The sequence below is a fragment of the Catharus ustulatus genome, chromosome 4, assembly GCF_009819885.2.
Source record: "Catharus ustulatus isolate bCatUst1 chromosome 4, bCatUst1.pri.v2, whole genome shotgun sequence".
Taxonomy (NCBI): Eukaryota; Metazoa; Chordata; class Aves; order Passeriformes; family Turdidae; genus Catharus; species Catharus ustulatus.
The window spans coordinates 71,865,069-71,884,486 of NC_046224.1; the positions used below are offsets into that span (position 1 = coordinate 71,865,069).

A 19,418-nucleotide genomic window follows, 5' to 3' on the forward strand; every position below is an offset into this window, starting at 1 on the left:
CTAGAAACTTTTCAACAGAAAATGTTAGCAGTGATTTCCTGCCAGGAAAATACCTCTACATTCAACAGACTCACTCAGAGGTTGTTTGTTTTTCTTTTCTGCTGTGGTGTTTTTTCTTCAAATTCAGGAGAATAGTATCTTTCAAAAAAAAGGAAAAAAAAAAAAGACTGAATGAAGTGTTGATCCAAGTTCTGTCTTCCCAAGAATTAGCTTGGCTAGTCTAATATAGACTCTGCTGCTTTTTATTTTATGAACATGGATTTTTTCCCACAGCTGAAAATATTGCTGATAATACTGGTACATGAGATTGGTTTTCATTCTCAGCTGAGGTTTTTTTTTTTTTTTTTTAAGAGACAATAAGTGATGTATTCAACATAGAAAGAAAAAGGCTACCAGGGATATCAGGATTTCTTGTAACAATAAAAGTAAAAACCCAGCAATTGTGTTCAGCATTCAGATAGTGTCAGTTACTGAATTAGTGTTCTAAACCATTCATCTGTCTTGAAATTGATACAAGGGAAACACTAGGAATTAAACTTCTTCTCAATCTGTGAAACTCATCTGTAAACCCAAACAAAGAACTACATTAAACACGTGGGGCTGGACAAATCTGTAAAATGGGAAAATCAAGATGAAATTTGGAACTTGCACGAGGGTAACTCTCCATGTTTCTCATGTTCCAAAAGCTGCTTAGTAATGCATGCTAAAACCACTAATTAAGATTCTGTTGTCTTAGTAAATTAATGCTGCAGTTATTATTTTAAATTCTTTCCTTGTTGCATCTTTTCTGTTTCTCTCTCACACTGTTCCTATCCCAAATTTTCTCCATCTTTTCCTGTCTTCTTTCTCCCTTTAGCACCCTGAAGTTTTATTGAGTCATCCATCCAAGCTAGTAAGTTCCCTGGCAATCTGAGACGCTGTTGCCAGCACATTTAATTTTTTGTGTTGCATGTGTATTCACTTGTGCTTTTATAGTTGGGCCAACACAGAGTGTATTGGTGAATTCTTTTAGTAGTGGGTATGGACAATATGGATACAAACAAAAAGCAGTGGGATGTCTGACCAGTCATGTTCCAAAAAAACTTTCTGTTCAGGTACCTTGGTGTAACTGCATTTTTGTTTGGACACCTTTAATATTGTGTCAGTGTTATGTTTCCCCTTGCTGCTGGTGCTTGATATGTCCTGTAGCTTTTCTGTCATCTCCATTGTGTGTGCATTTTCACAGCAAGAAGGTGGAATTTCCACGCAAATCAAACTTCTTGCATGAAAGTGTTCTGTAACACTGGGCACAGCAGCACTTCAGAAATAACAACTAAGTTGCAGCAACTGAAAGATTGCTCAAAAACTTGTGTAACCATTCAGCTTGCTGGTCCTATGTCAGTTTAATTTTGGATCCTATTTCCAGCCTCCTGTTTGATGTCAAAGAGCACTCCTGTCAAGGAGTGTTTGTATAATAATATCTTGACACTGTAAATTACGTAATCCAAGGTGGTTTTCATCAGAGATTTCTTTTGTGGCTCTGTGCATAAAAAGTGGTGTTACAGAACTTTCAGGAGTCTGATACCTGTGTTACTCTTGGCAATGTGCAGGGTAAATGGACTTGTCTATCCTGACAATCACTGTTTGAGAATCAGAGAATTGTTGGGGCTTGCAATTGTTCAGTTTTTGTGGCATCCCATATCAGAAATTCTTTAAAGCTGGCTAAATAGTGTTGATAAGGAGTTGAGAAAATGAGATATAATACAAAAAGATTTGAGTTGGTGCAAATAGGCAGAAGAATTTGTGTCAGGGGAGCACTTTCTTTACAAAATCTTTAATAGCATGCAAAATTTTTGAGACTCTGAAGTCAGAAAATATAATATATGGGAGCAAACTGTGTAATTTATTCTCCAGTATGATACAGCAAACACACAGGATAAGGTACAAGAGGCTTTGTTCAGGCTAGGTTGGGTGGGGTTTTGAGCAGTCTGGTCTGGTGGACAGTGTCCCTGCCCACAGCAGGGAGGTTGAAACGAGATGATCTTTAAGGACCCTTCAACCCAAACCATCCTATGACTCTCTGATAGCTTTTAATGTTCCATCCTGATGATGGTGCTTGACATTCTCACCATCATCTCTTGCAGGGGAAAGTTGGAGAGGTTTTCTACCTGATATTCTTGCACCTAAAAAAAAAAATTAAACTTTCCTCCTCTACCCCTCCCAGAAAAACTTGTGAAGATAATGCTCATTTTGAAAAATTAAATATTCAAAATTTAGGAAATGGCCAAAATCACACTGTGTGGTCTTTCTCATTTTTCCTTGTGAGGTAATTTGTATAGCATTTCATAACTAAATTATTGTCTGCAAGAGTTTTGCTATTTTCAGTATTGTGCGACAAATGCTCCAAGAGTGAGCCAGATATATATGAGAGATGCTAATCATCTAGATGAATAAGATGATAAAATACTTTTTTATAGTAGGAAAGTACTGAGTCAATAAGGCAGGATATATTTGCATTTTGTTTTTTCCCCTGCACAGGAGGTATAATAATGCATCCTCATTTCCCACTGTGATGTTGAGAAGTGATTAGTTGTGGTTAGCATGACAGAAAGAAAATTGGGGAATTCTTTCTTTTAATGTCATGTTGCAGCTCAGAATAAACAATGTGTACAGCCATACATTGAATATCCAAGAACTGGTGCTAAATGTCTGCTCATTACTTGTGTTCTGTTCTATAAAAAGGTGGCAGCCTGTGGTCAGGTGAGTAAGGGCCAGATCAGAGGATGCAGGTAGGGGGTTAAAATACACTTACAAAGAGAGATGTCTTGTGGGCCTTTCCCTCCTGACTTTGCACATTCTGTGTTGGGGTGAATGCAAAGAGAGCAAATTGTTAATGTTTAATGGCATCCATGGGAACTTGTGTCTCTCTGAAGAGATCACTTGTTTAAGTAATGGAAATTGCCTCTCTTGAGGTGTCTTCCTGTCTTTATGATTCTTCATAAAGAAAATAATTTGTTTATGAATTGATTCCAACTGAACACTTGCTTATTCAGTGTCAAAAATTTGCAGTTCCATTAACAAAGACTAACCATGTTGAGAAGGTTAAAAGACAGCAAATAACTCTCTGTGATAGACTCAAGTTTACAGTACATAGTATATCAGAGAATTTCCTGAGCCTTTTACTTCCATTATAGCCTTTTCAAAAAGCTCTTTCACCATTTGGGCTGTGTAGAGCCTTGGAACTAAAGGAGGAGAAATTCTGGTTGCTTTTTAAGTTTACAATTTTGTTAAAAGTAAAAAAGGCACAGTAGAAAACAGCACAAATGTTTTATCAGTTGAATTTCTGCATTTGTGGTAGGAAAAGTAGAGAAAGTGGGTAAAGTGTTTTTTCTTTTGCAGTAAATAATCATAATATATTTTTGTATTTATGTTTGCATGTACTATTTTTAGGAGAAATGAGGCGCCCTTGGAGGTAGGAGGGTGGATTAAAATGGGATTTCAGGTTCTTGGGAACTTTTACTTCATGGCCAAAAGTTCTTGGCAGCATTTGTATGTGAAATGTTAAACTGAATTTACTGTCTTAATTCATAGGTAAAAGTAGAAAGTGTTTGCTGTGAATTATTTGCTGTTTGATTTAGTTAATATTTTAGGAATATTGATTTGGAGTCTTGGTCATAATGTTTGGAATTTTTATTTACGTTTTAGAACCTTTAAATTAGAGCTGTGCTATTGTTTTGTTCCCTTGTCTCTGGCACACTTGAAGCTGTGTAAGATTATCTTACCTCTTAAAAAAGAGGTTTTTGGCACAAGAAATATCAACTTAGAAAATTCTTTTTAATGTGTTTTGTCTTCCACTCCTCTCCATCTGTAAATATTGGTTATTTCTGTGAAACATTGGTTATCTTTGTTTTAGTTGTAGAAGTTGGCCTTGTCAGCTGATTTTCTGTGGAAGCAATAGAAGTTAAGGGTACATTTATTTCTTTGAGGAACAATCACTCTTTCTTGTGTTCTGTAGGTACCTGAAGCAGTCACCCCATCACTTACCACATTCCAGATGGGAAATGATGGCTAAGAGCAGGAAAGCAGAAAGCTGTTAAACCACCTCTTAGTTTATAGTCCCTCTTAAGAACTGGGATAGCATATCCAGAGTAGTAAACTTAAACTGTTCTCAGTCCTCAACCACTTAGAATTTGAAACTGTATTCACACTGCCAAAGATTAATACTGAGAGATGAGCTTTGCTAATAAAAACAGAGCTTCAGAGGGCGCTGGTTTCCAGCTAAAATGCGACTGTTTCTTATGCAGGATGAATCGCTATGCTCTTTATTTCACCTGTTTGATACCATACAGGAACACAGAGAATAATGACAGGGTCAGGAGAAACAATTAAAGGGTTTAAATAGCCTCTAATCAGGTAAACTCAGTGGCCTGTGGAGATGAGAAAGTGCAGTGTTCCCTTCACCCTCAGTAAGCTGCTTTTCAAATTTATTTAATTTTTATCATACGTCTTTTATACATTATGACATTTGTTTGTAACTGTATTAAAAGGCAGCAGATTTACAAATACTGTGTCAGGCAGGGATGAGAGTCAAACTTATGGAAATACACTTCTTATAGTCTCTTAACACAGGGGAAACTCTTGGTGCATTTGTCATTTTATATGTTGATTGTGTTTCAAAAACAAAATTTCTGCTTTGGAGTTTTTGTACACTTTTGATGGGCGGAGCAAGTTGTATATAGGGTTGAATATAGGAATATTATTTGTGAATATAAGAATTCATTATTTCTGTTTTGCTTTTTGGTTAAAGGAAAAAAAAAACAGATGAATTATTTTGCACAGTGTTGCATTGGGAAGGTAGCCAATTTCATCTGTTCCAGATCTTGATGTGAGTTTGTGGGAAACCTCTAAATGCATTGGTTTTCTCTCTTATACAATAAATGAATCCAGTAGGATTTTAGATACGGTCATGAAACACGTATTTTGTACAAAACCCACAAAATGGACCAAAGTCCCTCAGTCAGTAACTCACAGTGCAGGAAGTGGTCTCCAGTTTACAGCATATCACATAACGTTCTCTTTGTGTTAGGTGAAAGTATCCATACTTGTGTGCATTATATACAAATAACATGTGTTATGTGTCTTAACTAATAATTTATGTCCTGTAAATAGCCCTTTGGTTCTATAAGAACCAGACACACTGACTTGTTGGCTAATTCTCTAGAAAAGAAAATTTATTTCTTCTTCTCAGTAGTGTCTCTTGGGTTGTTGAGGAGATGCTTTTATTAACAGAGTAAAATAAATCAGGACTGTTCTGACAGTCAAATTGCATTAGGTCTCATAACTTCTTTTGAGTTAGTGAGTCTAATAAGCTAGGCTAACAGCCTAACTTTGCTTTCTTTTAAAAGAAGTTTTGTGATTATCTGATCATGTATTTTGGATGACTTTAAAAAGCCTGGAGGAGTATTTGTTAAAGCAAACAGTTTGAGATGTTGGAAACATACCTAAATCCAGTGCGGAAAAATTCAGGCTCTGCCTGGTGAAAACCAGACTTAACTCTATACATATTGTCTCTTAGGAGAATACAGATGCCCTCAGTCAATATGTAGGTGCCCCCAAAACAGTATTCCCAATTCCCTGTATTTGGGAAGGAAGGATTGGAGGGGTTTTTTTAAATTTAAGGTGTAGTTGAAAAGGAAATGAAATAAAGTATTTCAGATTTCCCACAGGCTGGAAATTCCAAAAAAGCATTTCAGAAACACCCACCAAGGCTCTTCGAAAGCCAAGTATGTCCCCTGGTGCTCGCAGCTGTTCGTGGAGCTGACACACTTGTCAGTCTCACTGCTGCCACATCCTCCTGGAGTCTGCATCCTCTTGGCAGGGCATTAATTACACTTCCACTTGCTGTGGAGAGCCCTTTCCAAGGGTGTGTAATTTGAAGTGCTTATGGGGCAGTAAGGAATCTGGAAGCAGTGACAACCCTAACTTCCCAAAGGCTTCAGGCTCACAGGGATGCTCGTGTGGGCAGGTCTCAGCCAGAAGGCCAGGGTTTTCAGTATTAACAGTTCAATGACACAGGAGTGTCAGGGTTTGACTGTAAAGTCACTCAGAAGTGGGGAACCTTTTAAATGTTCCTAAATGCATGATCTCAGGAAAGGGTTCTGCTCTTCCATGATTTTTGGTTATTGGGCACTCTTGTCCGCACTTGCGTGGGAGACCTGGTGAGTGCCAGGCATCTTGTTGTAGGATAAAATACTGTCCAGCTAATCAACTTTCTGGATTTCTTGTTTTTTAAAAAATGGAAGCCACAACAGCTTAGTATTGACCCTCAGACAAGAGCTCCAGGGCTAAGGCCCTGGAACATAAACCTTTCCTTTGTTTGTGAAACCCAAAGCCATTCCAAGATCACTCCCATTAAAGACAGGCATCAAGACATTCCACAGTTCCAGAATATTCTGCTCCACAAGTCTCCTGGATTCTACTAGAATGTGGCCTTGGCTTTAAAGAATCTAATTAAAAACTAGACACTTCAAGGTAAAAATGTTGGGGTCAATGAATGGATATTTTCCTCCAGTCTTATTTTACTGAATAACTAAACAGATTTAGCCAAATGTAATTTTGTTATTTGGTTCTTTGGAAGCAGCAGCTTTCTGCCCTGAGTTTTTTACTGCTGCAGTTCTCTCCAATTACCTTTAAAAGCAACAGTCTTATACTATCAGATCTAGACTGAGTGTGCTTTGGAGCAGAACATTGGCAGCTTGTAAAACAACTTTCCACAGCTGCACACAGAAGGAAGAAGTCTGTAGTCTTATTTTCTGTTGTAGGTTTGTTTTGAGAAGATCAAGGCCTTGGGTTTTGGAGGCAATTCTGATCATCAGAATAACTCTATCAAACTTGCTATTCCTGAAGCAATTTTCAGCAATTTTGAAATAGCTTTAATTGATATCAAATTGCAGTTCAAGATCCAAGAGCAAAGGGGCAGGGTAAGAGAAAAAGGATAGTCCTTTGTCGGCTGGTTTAACTTCCAGCATGAATACTGCATTCTTCCTGTCTCTTACATGCTTGGAAACTATTGAAATAGTTTTACTAATAAATTAGTGATTTCTGTAACAAACCAAGCCATTAAAAAACCTCCCCAAACAATCTCTTCATTGGGATCGTGTAATCCTGTCTGGAGGTACATTTGTCCCAATAGCCGGATTTTGAAAACTGTATTTCCTAGGTAACTAAGCAAAGATAATTTCAGTAGGTAACCATGTTTATTAACCCTGTCTGTGTGGCTCACAGAACTAGCAAGGGCTTGAGCACATCAGCACCATCTATGCAAAGGTGTGACACTTTGCATGTTGATGTAGTTATTGAAGGCTATTAACCTGTGGTTTCTTTTTCTAGAATATATAGGTTAAAAGTACCTTAACTGAACCTGTAGTCCTATCATTGTTTTATAAGTGTATTTTAGGAAATTTTACACTCATGCTTGCTATTATTTTTCTTTCAAAGTTAAACTTTTTTTTTAATTTTTCTTTTTCCTTTTTTGATTCTGTTTCATGTCTTTTTTTTTAGGTTGAATTAAAAAAAATTGTATTTGTTTTTAATATTTATTTTACTGCAGAGTATTTCCCCATACTTAAAAATAGCATAGGCCTTGCATATCCCTGTGTAATTATTTATCTTACCATTCTGAAATAGGTATCCAGATAGCGTTTTGGAATTGTCTGAGAGTCTGTAAAACATGTTCATGTGAATGAAGTGTCTTTTTTTCTTGAATCTTTTTGTCACAGGCTCATGAGGCAACGCTGGAGGCGAGGGCCAGTCCTGAGCTGAGCGACCGAATGCAGCAGCTGGAAAGGGAGGTGTCACGGTACCGGGAAGAGTCTGGCAAGGCTCAGGCTGAGGTGGATCGGCTTCTGGAGATCTTGAAAGAGATGGAGAATGAGAAGAATGACAAGGATAAGAAGATAGCAGAACTGGAAAGGTGAGAATGGTGTGAAGTTAGAAAAGGAACCAAAAGAGCTGACAAATGTTAGAGATATGTTGTTTTTCTTGTCTTAAAAACCTTAACGTGTCTGTTTTGGGAAAGTCTGCTTAGAGTTTTTCTGTCTTTGATCCTTTATTTGCTACACTGTTAGGAAAAGGATGTCTCACCATGTGCTTTTTCTTGCCTGACTTCTCAAAAATAGGACTGACGTAGGTAGAGCTAGAAGGGTAGATAGAGCTGTAAGGGAATGCAGGGGTAGAAAAACTGCTGACATTTTGGTGTGTTTATAAAATAGTTCATTGTTTCGATATAATTAATTCCTTAGGCATGGCTCTCACAAAAACAAATAAGAAAAATGATTTTTTCAGAGCTTGTGATACTATTTACTCAGATTCTTCTGACAAAGTGGCCTCATAACTTGTGGGACACAGGTAAACTTTGGCCCAGGTGAATCTGATGAGCACATTTGGTTTTGTACAAACAAAACTTGATTCAGCACTTTTCAACATTTTCCATCTTTCTCTTGGAGCCAGGAGGCTCAAGACTATAGTGTCCCAAGAAAAAAATTAGAATTTATTATGATTTAATGACATTTGTATCACAACTGTAGGTGGTAGATCTTGGGTAAGACCTGAACTGGATTCTGTTTTGTCATTTTCTCATCTTAACAGTGGCCCAAGAACAGATTTCTGGGCAGTAATACCTGTTTGGGGTTTTTTATTTACTTTTCCATTCCCAATGGAAAATCACCAACTTGAAGCAGCAAAATGGAAATTTGATTATTCCCATTTGCCTTGTGCCAGAATAGCCTTTCTAATTTCTGTCTTTTCACTCTTTAACTACTCTACAATTTAGTGTCAGGAAGATTAGAGCAACTAAGTGGAGGACATTAAAAGTTCTGCAATCAGTGGTTATTTTTCATGGCTTGCTGATTGTCAAATTATGGGCCCCTCTGAATGATTTGAAAAACTCTTTTCTCAGGAGTCCATTCTCTTTTCCTTGAAATGTACAGAGCTCTGGAACAGTTCAGCTTGCCAACTGGGTCTCTTCTCTCTTTGTGATTGTAAGCAAAATCCTGTTAGTTTTCTATAAGTTATTTAACCGAAATTCTTCATGCCTGTGGCATAAGCACGAACACCCAGAAGCCAGGATATATTCTTCTAAAATGGCTTTCCATTTTTCATAAGTGGTGCATTGTTCGCCCATTGGTACGTAATGCAATCAGCAGAACATTCAGGCAGCAGGCTGGTGAAAGAATATAGACATGAGAAAGCTGCAAGTTATTTGTCTGTGTGATTTTTTTTTCAGTCCTGTTAGGGTCCCCATCCCCGTGTCATCCTCTTTAGGGCAGGCAAGTTGCCCAGGGAACAGGTACAAGCATCAAGCTTCTATCAGAAGTAAGATAGGGGGAACAAACATATCCAAAGTGCCTAAATTTTTTTTTCTCTTTATGGAGAAGTAACTACTGTTTAGGAAAAGAAAGTCAGAAATATGCATCGTTCCTCAGCCTGATTCCTAGAGGAGATTAAAATGGCAGGGAGAGAATTTTCTTACATAAACTTTTAATGCAAGCTCATTTTTTAATTAATTAGCATTCAGAAATGAATCATTATTTGACTTACAGCATCAAAAATTGAATAGACACAAGTGTCCTATAAACAAAGAAGTTTATATTTTACAAAGGAAAAATAACAAGAGAAATTAGGATGGGTCTCCTCCTTTATAGATAGAAGCATTTACACCATCTTCAAAAAGTTAGAAAGCAAGCTTTTTCTTGGATAAGGTGCATTTTAAGACATCTGCAAAGCACTTTTTTTTCCTAATACAGGATAGTTTCTTGATGTTTCAGTCCCAGGCTAAAGTCTTACCATGAAAGCATAAAACCCCAAATGACTAGGTACCATTCCCTAACTATTTGGTAAATACTTTGACTATTCAGTTTTATCCTTTCCTTCTGACCACCTGATCTTCAGTCTTGCCAAAAATTGAGTGGTCCTCTTCTCTTTTTAACTTATCTTTTCTACGGTACTGAGATAAGATGAAATTTTTTTTTTCTTATTTCTGGTAATTAGAATAGGTATTTCAAGTGTGTAAAAGAAAAGTCATGTGACTTCCAGCAGCTGAATAAATCAAGGGGAGGAGAAAAATCTAAGAATATTCATGTTCTATAACCACTCTAAGTGGAAATAGAAAAAGTCTTCATGATCTGAAGGTCTAATCTGGATGCTGTTAGTGTGGTCAGTTAGCCAGGTATCAACACCTGAAATGATTTTTCAGGTGAAACTGTAATATAAAACAGCACTGGAGAAAGACATAGAAACTTCTAGATACTTTATGGTGAGCTTTTGACTGGTAATTTCTCTTTTTCTGAATAATTGTTGGAATTTCTATTTGACCTTAGTTGTTTTCAGCTGCTCCCCTGAATAGGTATTCCCTGAAAGCTTGCTTTCTTGTTGTGGGTTTTTGCACAAAGCAGAGATTTTATCATGCCTATTTCATGTATAGGTTGGTCCTGTTTTTATCTACAATGCTTGTTTATAAAATATTCTTTCATGGCTGAACCTATATATTCAGGCATGTTACATGCATATTTTAGAGCAAGAAGAGTCTTGGTATCCAGGGGGAAAAAATAGATAATTTTGTGTTTTAAAAGTCTTTCCTAAACTATGGTCCATGCAGAGTGAGCTAGAAATTATCTTGTCTTCTAGTGCTTTTACAGCTGATCAAACTGTGTTGTGCAAAGAAGAGCCTTAGTGCCTGCAGAAGCAATTGTCAGCCAGCTAAGCAGCAAATATTGCTGTGCCTGTCAGGAACAGTGAGTGTTCCATGTGCAACAAGATGAGAAGAAAAAAGTCACATACAGAGAATAACTACACTAGAAAAAAATGGGATTTTCCAAGAGAGAGTCTCTTTTCTCTGTAGTTTTCAGTTTTGCTAGTTCAGTGTGACAGCTAGACCATATGCTGTCAGGGAGAGAGAAATGCTATCACAGTTTCATCCACAGAACAGATGTGTCGCCTGTTAGGGAGGTATGCACAGAGGAGCAGAGAAAGAGAAAAGACAAGAGGGAGAGGAAGATGAAATTAAAAGCAGAAAATTGTTCTTTTAACCTTTGCAGTGCAAGCAAAGCTGCCTTGCGCTTAAGTTAACATAAAGAGGGAATGCTTCCATTCTTCAGTAGCTGTTGCAATTACTGAGTGGGAGACATTGCTTTTGAGACAAAAGATATTAGAACATACTAAGTATGGTGCATGCTATGCAGAAGTTGAAAAATACTCTATAGTGAACACAAGGTTGAAAGCACAAGTGCATTGGTGTGGGGAGGATTTTGCTTTTTCTTATGGGAAGGTAGGCCCTAAGTCCACATTTCTTTTGTGGTGAACAGCCCTGTAAGTTTTGTTTCTGTCCTCTATTGCAGTGGTGTTGAGGATTTTGTAGCTGTCTGTTTATTCACTTCCTTTGTAACTAACTGTTTGCTTCTTGTATTGCTGTTCCATAACCTCCTGTCTCTCTGTAACTTCTCATTTTGTGTTCTTTCCTTCCTTGCTTTTCCCTCCCCCCTGTCCCATCCTGCTCCCCCGAGTTGTGTTGTTTTGTTTTGTTTTGTTTGTCGGGGGATGTTTGTGTCTGTGCCTTTCCTCAGAAAGCACGGCTCCCGCAAATTGCACCCTCCCTACCAGGTGTTGGTGCCCGCACCGCAACACGTAGGGGGGTTTGTGTGGGACTTCCTGGGAAAGTGAGTGCCCTCAAGGCTTCTGTTTCCTCCTCTGGGCTGGAATGTGGCGCTGCTGCTGCTGCTGTGTGGGGCTGCTGCAATGCTGCTTCTTTCACTAGCTCAACAGGACCTGCTTATGTCGAGTACAAGCGCTGCTTCTGACCACAGTCCAAAGGAAGTTTGTTACTGTTTGCCCTGATTCAAACCTGACAGAAGCTGTTGCTTTTTAATTCTAATTCTCTTGCTGTGTTTTACCTTTGGGTGCAATCTCTTGCTACCAGTTCTGCCTGAAAAGCAGCTCAAACTCAGTGTTCTTCAAGTGTTCTAAAATGTGTCACTGATAGAGGTCAGTATTGACTTATTATTGAGTTTTGTTGTGATGACTATCCTGTAATAAGAAACTAAACAAAAGGTAATGCTTCTTATGTGGGACACAGCCATCACAGCCTTCAGAGTAGTTTATACACAGCTTTATTGGTGTGCACATAATGTGCTTTGTACTTGAGAGGTGGCAAGAAGTGTATCTGTGTACAGAAGTGAGCACTGAGTGAACATATATGGATGTCCTGGTTCCAGTTGCAGGCTTAAAATTGATTTTCATTTGGCACACTCCCTGTATAAAGTAGGTGGTTCTTGTAAGGACACAGGGCTTCTGTTTTTCCTGAAGGAAACTTTGCTTTGGGAACCAAGGAAGACAGCACTCAGCTGTGGAATACCAGCAGTCCTGTAAAGAGAGCTGAAATTAGTGGCTATTTTAAGGAAGAGAATTTGGAGAGTTTTCCTGAATAGAATTTAAGGATGCCCTTTTCAAGAAGAAACTTTCCAACTTTTGATTTGTAGCAGCCAAAAGGTATACTCCTTATCTTAAATATTTCTTCTCAACAGTAAATAAAAGATTAAAAAACATTGGGGGATCTCAGAGGAGTGCTGAAAAAATGTGGACAGTAGAATGCGGTATCCTATTTTTTCTCTCTTTGAGACAGATATGTTTCTGTAGTGTTCTGTGAAGGATAGATGGAGAGAGAAATTAGCTGTATTTTCCATCAACTTTACAGTTGCCTAGAATAGTGTAAAGGAAACTGTACTAGTAAATTATGCTCTAAGTCAACAGTTTGAAGCTGAAATTCTTTCAAGCTGCTACTCATATCTTGGAATAATTCTTTGGTTTTCAAGTTTGCTGTTTCTGTGAATTTTAAATAGTTTTTTAGAGCATTCCTAAGTAAGAACCACATCAAGGCATATAAATAATTTAAAGTAAAAGATACATTGTCAAATTAATGAAAGGTGTTTATAAAGTCATAATCATCACCATTAAAATTAACCTTGAGAAGTGGTATGGCTGTAATTCTGTATTGTCTTAACTGATTGCAGTCCTCCAAAAATAAATTAAACTGTGATTCAGGCATCGGAAAACCTGAAACAATTATTTTAAAATACTTCAATCCATTTTGGTGCCATGAAACATAAAAGCAAATCAACTGTATTTATCTTATAATTGTATGGTATTATTACAAGGCAGAATCTGTTGTTGTGTTTTTCACCCACTTCCCTGAAAAATCTGTAGCTTAAGGGAACTAATCAAACACTCACAACTTAGGATATTCTGAAATGAAGATTGCCTTGTAATTTTAATTCACATCTTATATGAAATGATATTGTCTTTAACTGTAGATGAAGATTTTTTTCCCATAAAAATGCTGCTTTTTGTGAAGGACACAGCTGAAATTCTCCACAAAAATCCCCAGTTAGATTGAACCTGTCATGGGAAATTGCAGCACAAGTTTTTAATATTTGGCAAGCAGCTGAGGACAGGGTTTTGTAATGGAAAGAAGTGGTCAGACCCATAGTTAGCCCAGCTCCACCTCTGAGCACACAGATCTGTTGAATATTAAGATTTTCATAATTTCCAAGCTAGGAAAGGAAGAAGTAATTTGTTTTTTCTAAGTCTTGCTTTATCTTCGTAAAAGATCAGCATCACACCTGAAGTCCCAACTCAAGTTGCACAGGGGGGAAACAAAAAACATTTCATATCTACACAACTTCTTTAAACAGATAAGAATAAAAGATGCAGGCACATTTGCTTACAGGTATTTAACTTGAGACATTTGAAAGTATGCTGATTTTCAGAAAGCAATTGTCTGCCCTCTGGAAACCAGTCTTTGTTAAAGTGCCTTAAGAGCAACACTCAGACTAACTTCTTTTGAAACTACATCTAAGAAAATAAAAGAGAGACACAGAGGCACAGCCAGTAATTGCAAATCCATCTGGACAGAGCACCAAATAAAAGCCCCATCACAGTGATTTTACAGTGCGTCCTCAGTTCATCCTCACCTTTTTCATACAATGGTGTCTCCTTCTTCTATTTGTTCTTTATGTAGCTGTCCTTTATTTCCCATTCTTTCCCTCTTCCTGTTTTTTGGGAGAAACTGAAACTTTGTGATGCTGCAGGAACAGCTGTTCTAAAATACAAAGTCAAAGAAGCCCAATTAGTGCAGCCCCTGGCATGGTGAGAGGTCAGGGCTGGTGCAGGCTGTGGCTGAGTGAGCTGGCTGTGTTACCCCCTCAGTGAACCCCCTCCACCTGGTATTATATCTGTGTTCAAGCAGGCAGGACTGACACTGTTAAGCAGTGATTTGTGTCCATGGAACTGAGTGCAGACCATCTCCTTTGTTAAGTTCAGCAGTGGGCTGTCTGAAAGCATGGTTTGTCTGCTAACCTAAGACTAAGGATCTGACCTTGGATCCTCCAGGAAGGGCCCTGCCCTAGAGAAATATCAATAATGAGAAGTACTGATTGTGAACTTTTTTGAAGGCTTCTTTTCCTGCCAAATTTTCTGTAGTGCTGAAGTCCTGCTTGTTTTTATCATTAAATCCAGGGTGGTTTGCAAGCACTCCCTCTCATGCCTATTATCTGTAATGAGTATGAGTTGTCATCTGCCTTATATTGTAGCAATAATGGATTTTGTTTAGCAGATATTTCCTAATCCAGCTGTTAGATCAGTAGAGTATAAGAGCTGTGATATAATTAAAATAATTATAAACGTGAGGAGAAAGAGCATCATGTAAATAATGAGCCTCGTCTGCATATCAGTTTCATTGTTACCTGCCTTCTCTACATCTCTTCAAAAGCTGTTTTGTAGCTTTTAGTCAACATATTTGAGCAGTATGGGAATATCCATACTCACAACTTAGTGTGAAAGGAGTAAAAAAAAAACCCACCAAATCTATATTTTATACAACTGATATAGCAAAAATGAAAGTGGTAGATCCTGGCATTGTCTTAAAGTACAGAAAGAACAAAAGGAATATGCAGAAATTGCCAATAAGCCAGTGAAATAGTAATTTTACTGCTCTATTGTGGCCATCTGTGGCTCTTACATCCATGCATACATGTGTGCATGGATGCATACACAAACCTTCTGTCTCTGCCTTTCCATCTCTTCCCTATCCCTCTAAATACCAACCTAGAAAAAAGACCAACCATCATTCTTTTTATCAAGAAAACGTGTCAAAAGGAGTAAACATAAATAGCCTTTCTGCTTTGACAGGCACAAGGAAGATCAAATGCCTATTGTTCTCTGTCAGACTGCTTTGAAGGAATGACAGAGTAATAAATATACACAATCACTCACTGTCAAACAAGGGGAATTCGAAGGTTGACTGAAAATCATTACATAAACTACATCTTTAGTACATCTGAGACAAATGTAGCAGGCTCATTCCACTCCCTGTAATAGACAAGCATATAGAAAAATTGTGGCTGGAATAACCAACAGCTTTTAAAATACAGATTTCTTAATGAAAATGCATAAGCTTTTAATCTCATTTTGTTGATCTTCACTCAATGATCAGATTTAAGTTGGCTCTGTCTTTAAAATTCACGAGATGGTATTTCAAAGTGGGTTTCTCTGAGACTGCCAGTTGGCATTGCAATTGTCTTGTCTCCCTGTGTGACTGTTGCATCAGAGTGCACAGTTAATGGGGCTGGGCAGGAGCGCTGCTGCTGAATCTTGTAAGGAATGCTGCAAGTGCGTGTTCTTGCTCCAGGGGAAAGAGTGCAGACTAAAACTTGTGATTTTGCTCTGTAATGAGCATGTCTCGGTGTGTACCTGGTCCTGCTTGCTTGGGGCTGCTGCCTGGGACCGATGCTTGCTGTGCTCCTCTGTACAATTTCACTGATGTAGCCCATGAACTGAGGCTTCACCTCCAGTCCATGGCAGATCACCATTTACTTCCCAATAGCTGGCAGCTTCAGGTGTCTGCCTTGGTTTTAGTTTGAGTGACAGCACACTTACAGACTTTTCTTCAAATTTTATTGTGCTTTCAGACATAATCCTTATTTTGTTTGGATAAATATTATGAATATTATTCTAAAAATCCACGCTGCTAAAAATATTTTGTATTTCTGTAACAAAAACTTGGAAAAGGGACTAGCCAGTACACAAAACGTATTTTTCTTTGGAAGAAAAAATATTCCATAACAAAATGGAGATGTAGCAATAATTATTCTCTGTTTAAAACCCATGCAGCTGGTTAGATAATACTTCTGTAGCACACACAAAGTTGCAGGTGACCTCAGCATAGTGTTGTACATACTGTTTTGACTTCATACTGTGCCAGCAAAAGATGCTGCCTTTAATAGCAGTTGGAAGAACTGTATGGTCCATTTAAATTCTACTGTGCTGTTCTGAGTTATAGCCTGTATGGTTTTCACTGTTAAACTGAAGAAAAAATATCACATCATTACAACACAACCAGGAATTGCAAAGGATCCCTGAAACACAAAATGAGAAGTCCTAATTTTTTCTCCTTACCATATTTATTCCCATATTTAAGCAACTGTTTATTTTCACATTTTTGTTCCCTTTTGTTAAATTTGTTTGTAGTCTTGGATTTCAGTCAGAATTGTTACTTACATGTTTTTCTGTATGAATTAACCAAGGCTTTTGGAACATTCAAGTTATTTCAAGATCAAACACTAAGATGTGGTATTTGGCATTTTACAAGTCTCATCTTTCCCCAAATCCCCAAATAATTCAGTCTTTACAACAGCTGTCCTTGAAGAGCTTGATTTGAAGAATGTTGGTTCAGAAGCCAAAGAAAAGTACCTTTGCACTAGTTAATCTGTTACAGACCAACAACAGCTGCTTGTACAAATCCAGTACCCTACACAGTTGATAGTAAAATATATGCCATAAATAAGGACTTCAAATTTCATTTACATGCCTCCACATACCAAGAGTAATAGAGAATATAGCAGTTAGCCTGTCCTATAGAAATATTTTTATCCAGCCCATATCCTGCCTTTTTAGAGTGAAGTTTTGCCATAGAAGAAGTACAAAAAAATGTAAAAGCCAAATTGCTACTTTGGACAGAAGTACATTTCCTTTGCCTCTCTTCTATTGGCTGAAAATCATCAAATTTAAAACCAGATTGAAAAGATGTGTATTTATGGTTTCTTGTTGACTTACCTTGCTGGTATCAGTGAAATTGATGCAGATGCCTCTGAAAGATACTGGTGACATTTGGGGGGAAAAAAAAGCAATAATGAACCTATGGGACCTCATGTTATACAGGGGACTCCAGCATTTTGTCTTGGTCAGTTCTGCTGTTGAGCAATGTTGGAGAGAACTGTCAAAAAATACCTGTTCGGTCATTATTGTTTTTAGATTGCACCTTATACAGGAGAATTATATGGCAGGAAAAGAGTTGCTATTTTTGTTTCTCTTTGGAAGCTGTAACTTCAATGTCAAAATTAAGAAAGATGAGCTTTTAACTTTAACAAGTCTTTAGGTCTCAAGGACTTTACTTGGTGGTTGGGGTTTTTTCCCCTTTCTATTTAGTCTGTTTAGACAAGTTGGGATGATCTGCAGGAAACGTGAAAAAATTGCATGTCTTGCTCATGGAGAGAAAATAAGCCCTTAGAAGATGTAAAGCAAGACAGGTTTCATCTCAGATAGTCAAACTCTATTTTCAAAATGTTCTTTAGAATTCTGGAAGAAGGGTACTTGTTAATGATGTGATGTGATGTAAATCCAGAGTTTTCTTTAAGATGGCTTATTTTCTTTTCCCAACTGTTACATATTGGAGACTATTTTCTCTACAGAAAGTTGCCTCTAAATGAAATGGTGTAATCTAATCTAAAGGGTTTTTTTTTCTCTTATTTCTTTTTCTTGGTGGTTTTTTTTAAGATGTCTATAAAACATGCAGCTCTGTGTTTGTGAATGATTGTGTGTCTGTGTGTCATTACCTGATTTATATCTGCTTGTTTTGTCCTTTATTCTTGAACTGCTTTATCTCTGGACTCTGTTTTCACAAACTCTTAACTCTTTCTCTTTCGCATCTCTTTCCTGGATTTGCTGCTGCCTTCAGCCTCACCTCAAGGTCAGTATCCACTTTTAAAAGGGTATTTATAAGACTGTATTCAGCTAAAATTGAGATCTTACAGAAGATTGCACATCAAATTACATGATTACAAAATAAAAGATCAGAGATTTGGTTAAGTCTGTGTAGGAGGATGGGTTGAATAGGGTACATGTTTAGAAGGAAGGAATTTATATCAAACTGTTGTAAATCAATGCTGTTGTGCACTGGGAAGAAGGGGGAAACTAACCAATGAAGTATTTAAAGGGAGAAAACTGCAGGAGTAGGAAGCTGAAGCAAGACAGTTTAAATATTACTGGTTTTATCTGTTACTTGAAGAAGAGGAGAGATTGGCTATTAGCCATGTTCTGTGATACATACACATGCTGTGGAGTGCAAAAGTGGTTCCTTTGAAATACTGGTCGTACAGACTTTAACTGCTGGATCTTTATCGTTGCATCTGTGCCTGAAACCTTACAGTGATGTTGCAGAACTCGCTTGGGTTCAGCTTGAATGTGCTGTGCTGTCAGAAAGAACCAAGGGCTCAGGGTTAAAGATAAGTAAATTAGCAAGAAGATGGATTTGTGGAAGACACAGAGTGATAAACCACTGAAGAAAAACTACTCAGGGACAATATGTTTTGAGTCTTTCAGCCATGGCTCATTTTTCTGTTTTAATATTTTAAAGGCAGTTGCTAACCACAGATTTTGGGATTTGAGTAGAGTAACTCGGAGTAAACGTCTGTAGCCTAAATAATAAAAGTAAGAGGACATTATCATTTGCCTTTGAAAGCTCTGCAACCATGTTGGATTTTAGCCTTTGCTGATAAAGTCTGTTAGTAGAAACCATCCGTGACTCCTGAAGAAGGAATGATCATAATTGTTTCAGGCAGTGTCTTTGCCCAGAAAGCCACTACCTAATGACTAAAATTCTGAGTTATCGACCAACATCCGACTTTGCTGCTCATGGTTAGCACTGAAAAATGTGGTGGTGGCTGGAATCCCCCGGTGCTGTGATGCTGCTGACGCCTTTAAATTGTGTCAGCCAGCGTCGTGACCTCGGTTTGGCACAGGCGCTGCACTTGTGGCCTTGGGTGCGTTGTTTTTCTTCCTCCCACAAACTGGAAAAAGATTGGAAATTAATCATGTTGTTGTTATCCATCAATACCTTCCATACTCAGTGTGTCATACTGGCATACTTGTAATTACTGGGGAGAGGAGGTATGGCCTTGAGTGACCCCCTTCACATCCCAAAAATCACAACTACCAGGGAGCTTTTCCTGCCCTGTGAGCATTCTCCTCTGAAATAACCTCTCTGCCTTTTGCTGCACGGGCAGGACTCTGTGGGCCAGTCTGTATTTACCAGTTACCACCATGAGTGGAGCTTG

General features: G+C 37.9%; 1 protein-coding gene across 13 annotated transcripts in view; it reads left to right on the forward strand.

Annotated features, from left to right (window-relative positions):
• Window positions 1-19,418, forward strand: part of ERC1 (ELKS/RAB6-interacting/CAST family member 1) — a 282,848-nt gene that overhangs the window by 114,959 nt on the left and 148,471 nt on the right. For 5 of the 13 annotated variants that reach the window (XM_033057010.1, XM_033057019.1, XM_033057013.1 and 2 more), the window contains 4 exons: window positions 857-892; window positions 7,758-7,951; window positions 11,598-11,690; window positions 18,041-18,052. In XM_033057010.1, coding sequence (XP_032912901.1) covers window positions 857-892; window positions 7,758-7,951; window positions 11,598-11,690; window positions 18,041-18,052 — 335 coding nt within the window. The remainder of the gene's footprint in view (window positions 1-856; window positions 893-7,757; window positions 7,952-11,597; window positions 11,691-18,040; window positions 18,053-19,418) is intronic. The other 8 variants (XM_033057012.1, XM_033057017.1, XM_033057023.1 and 5 more) reach the window with 5 other exon arrangements.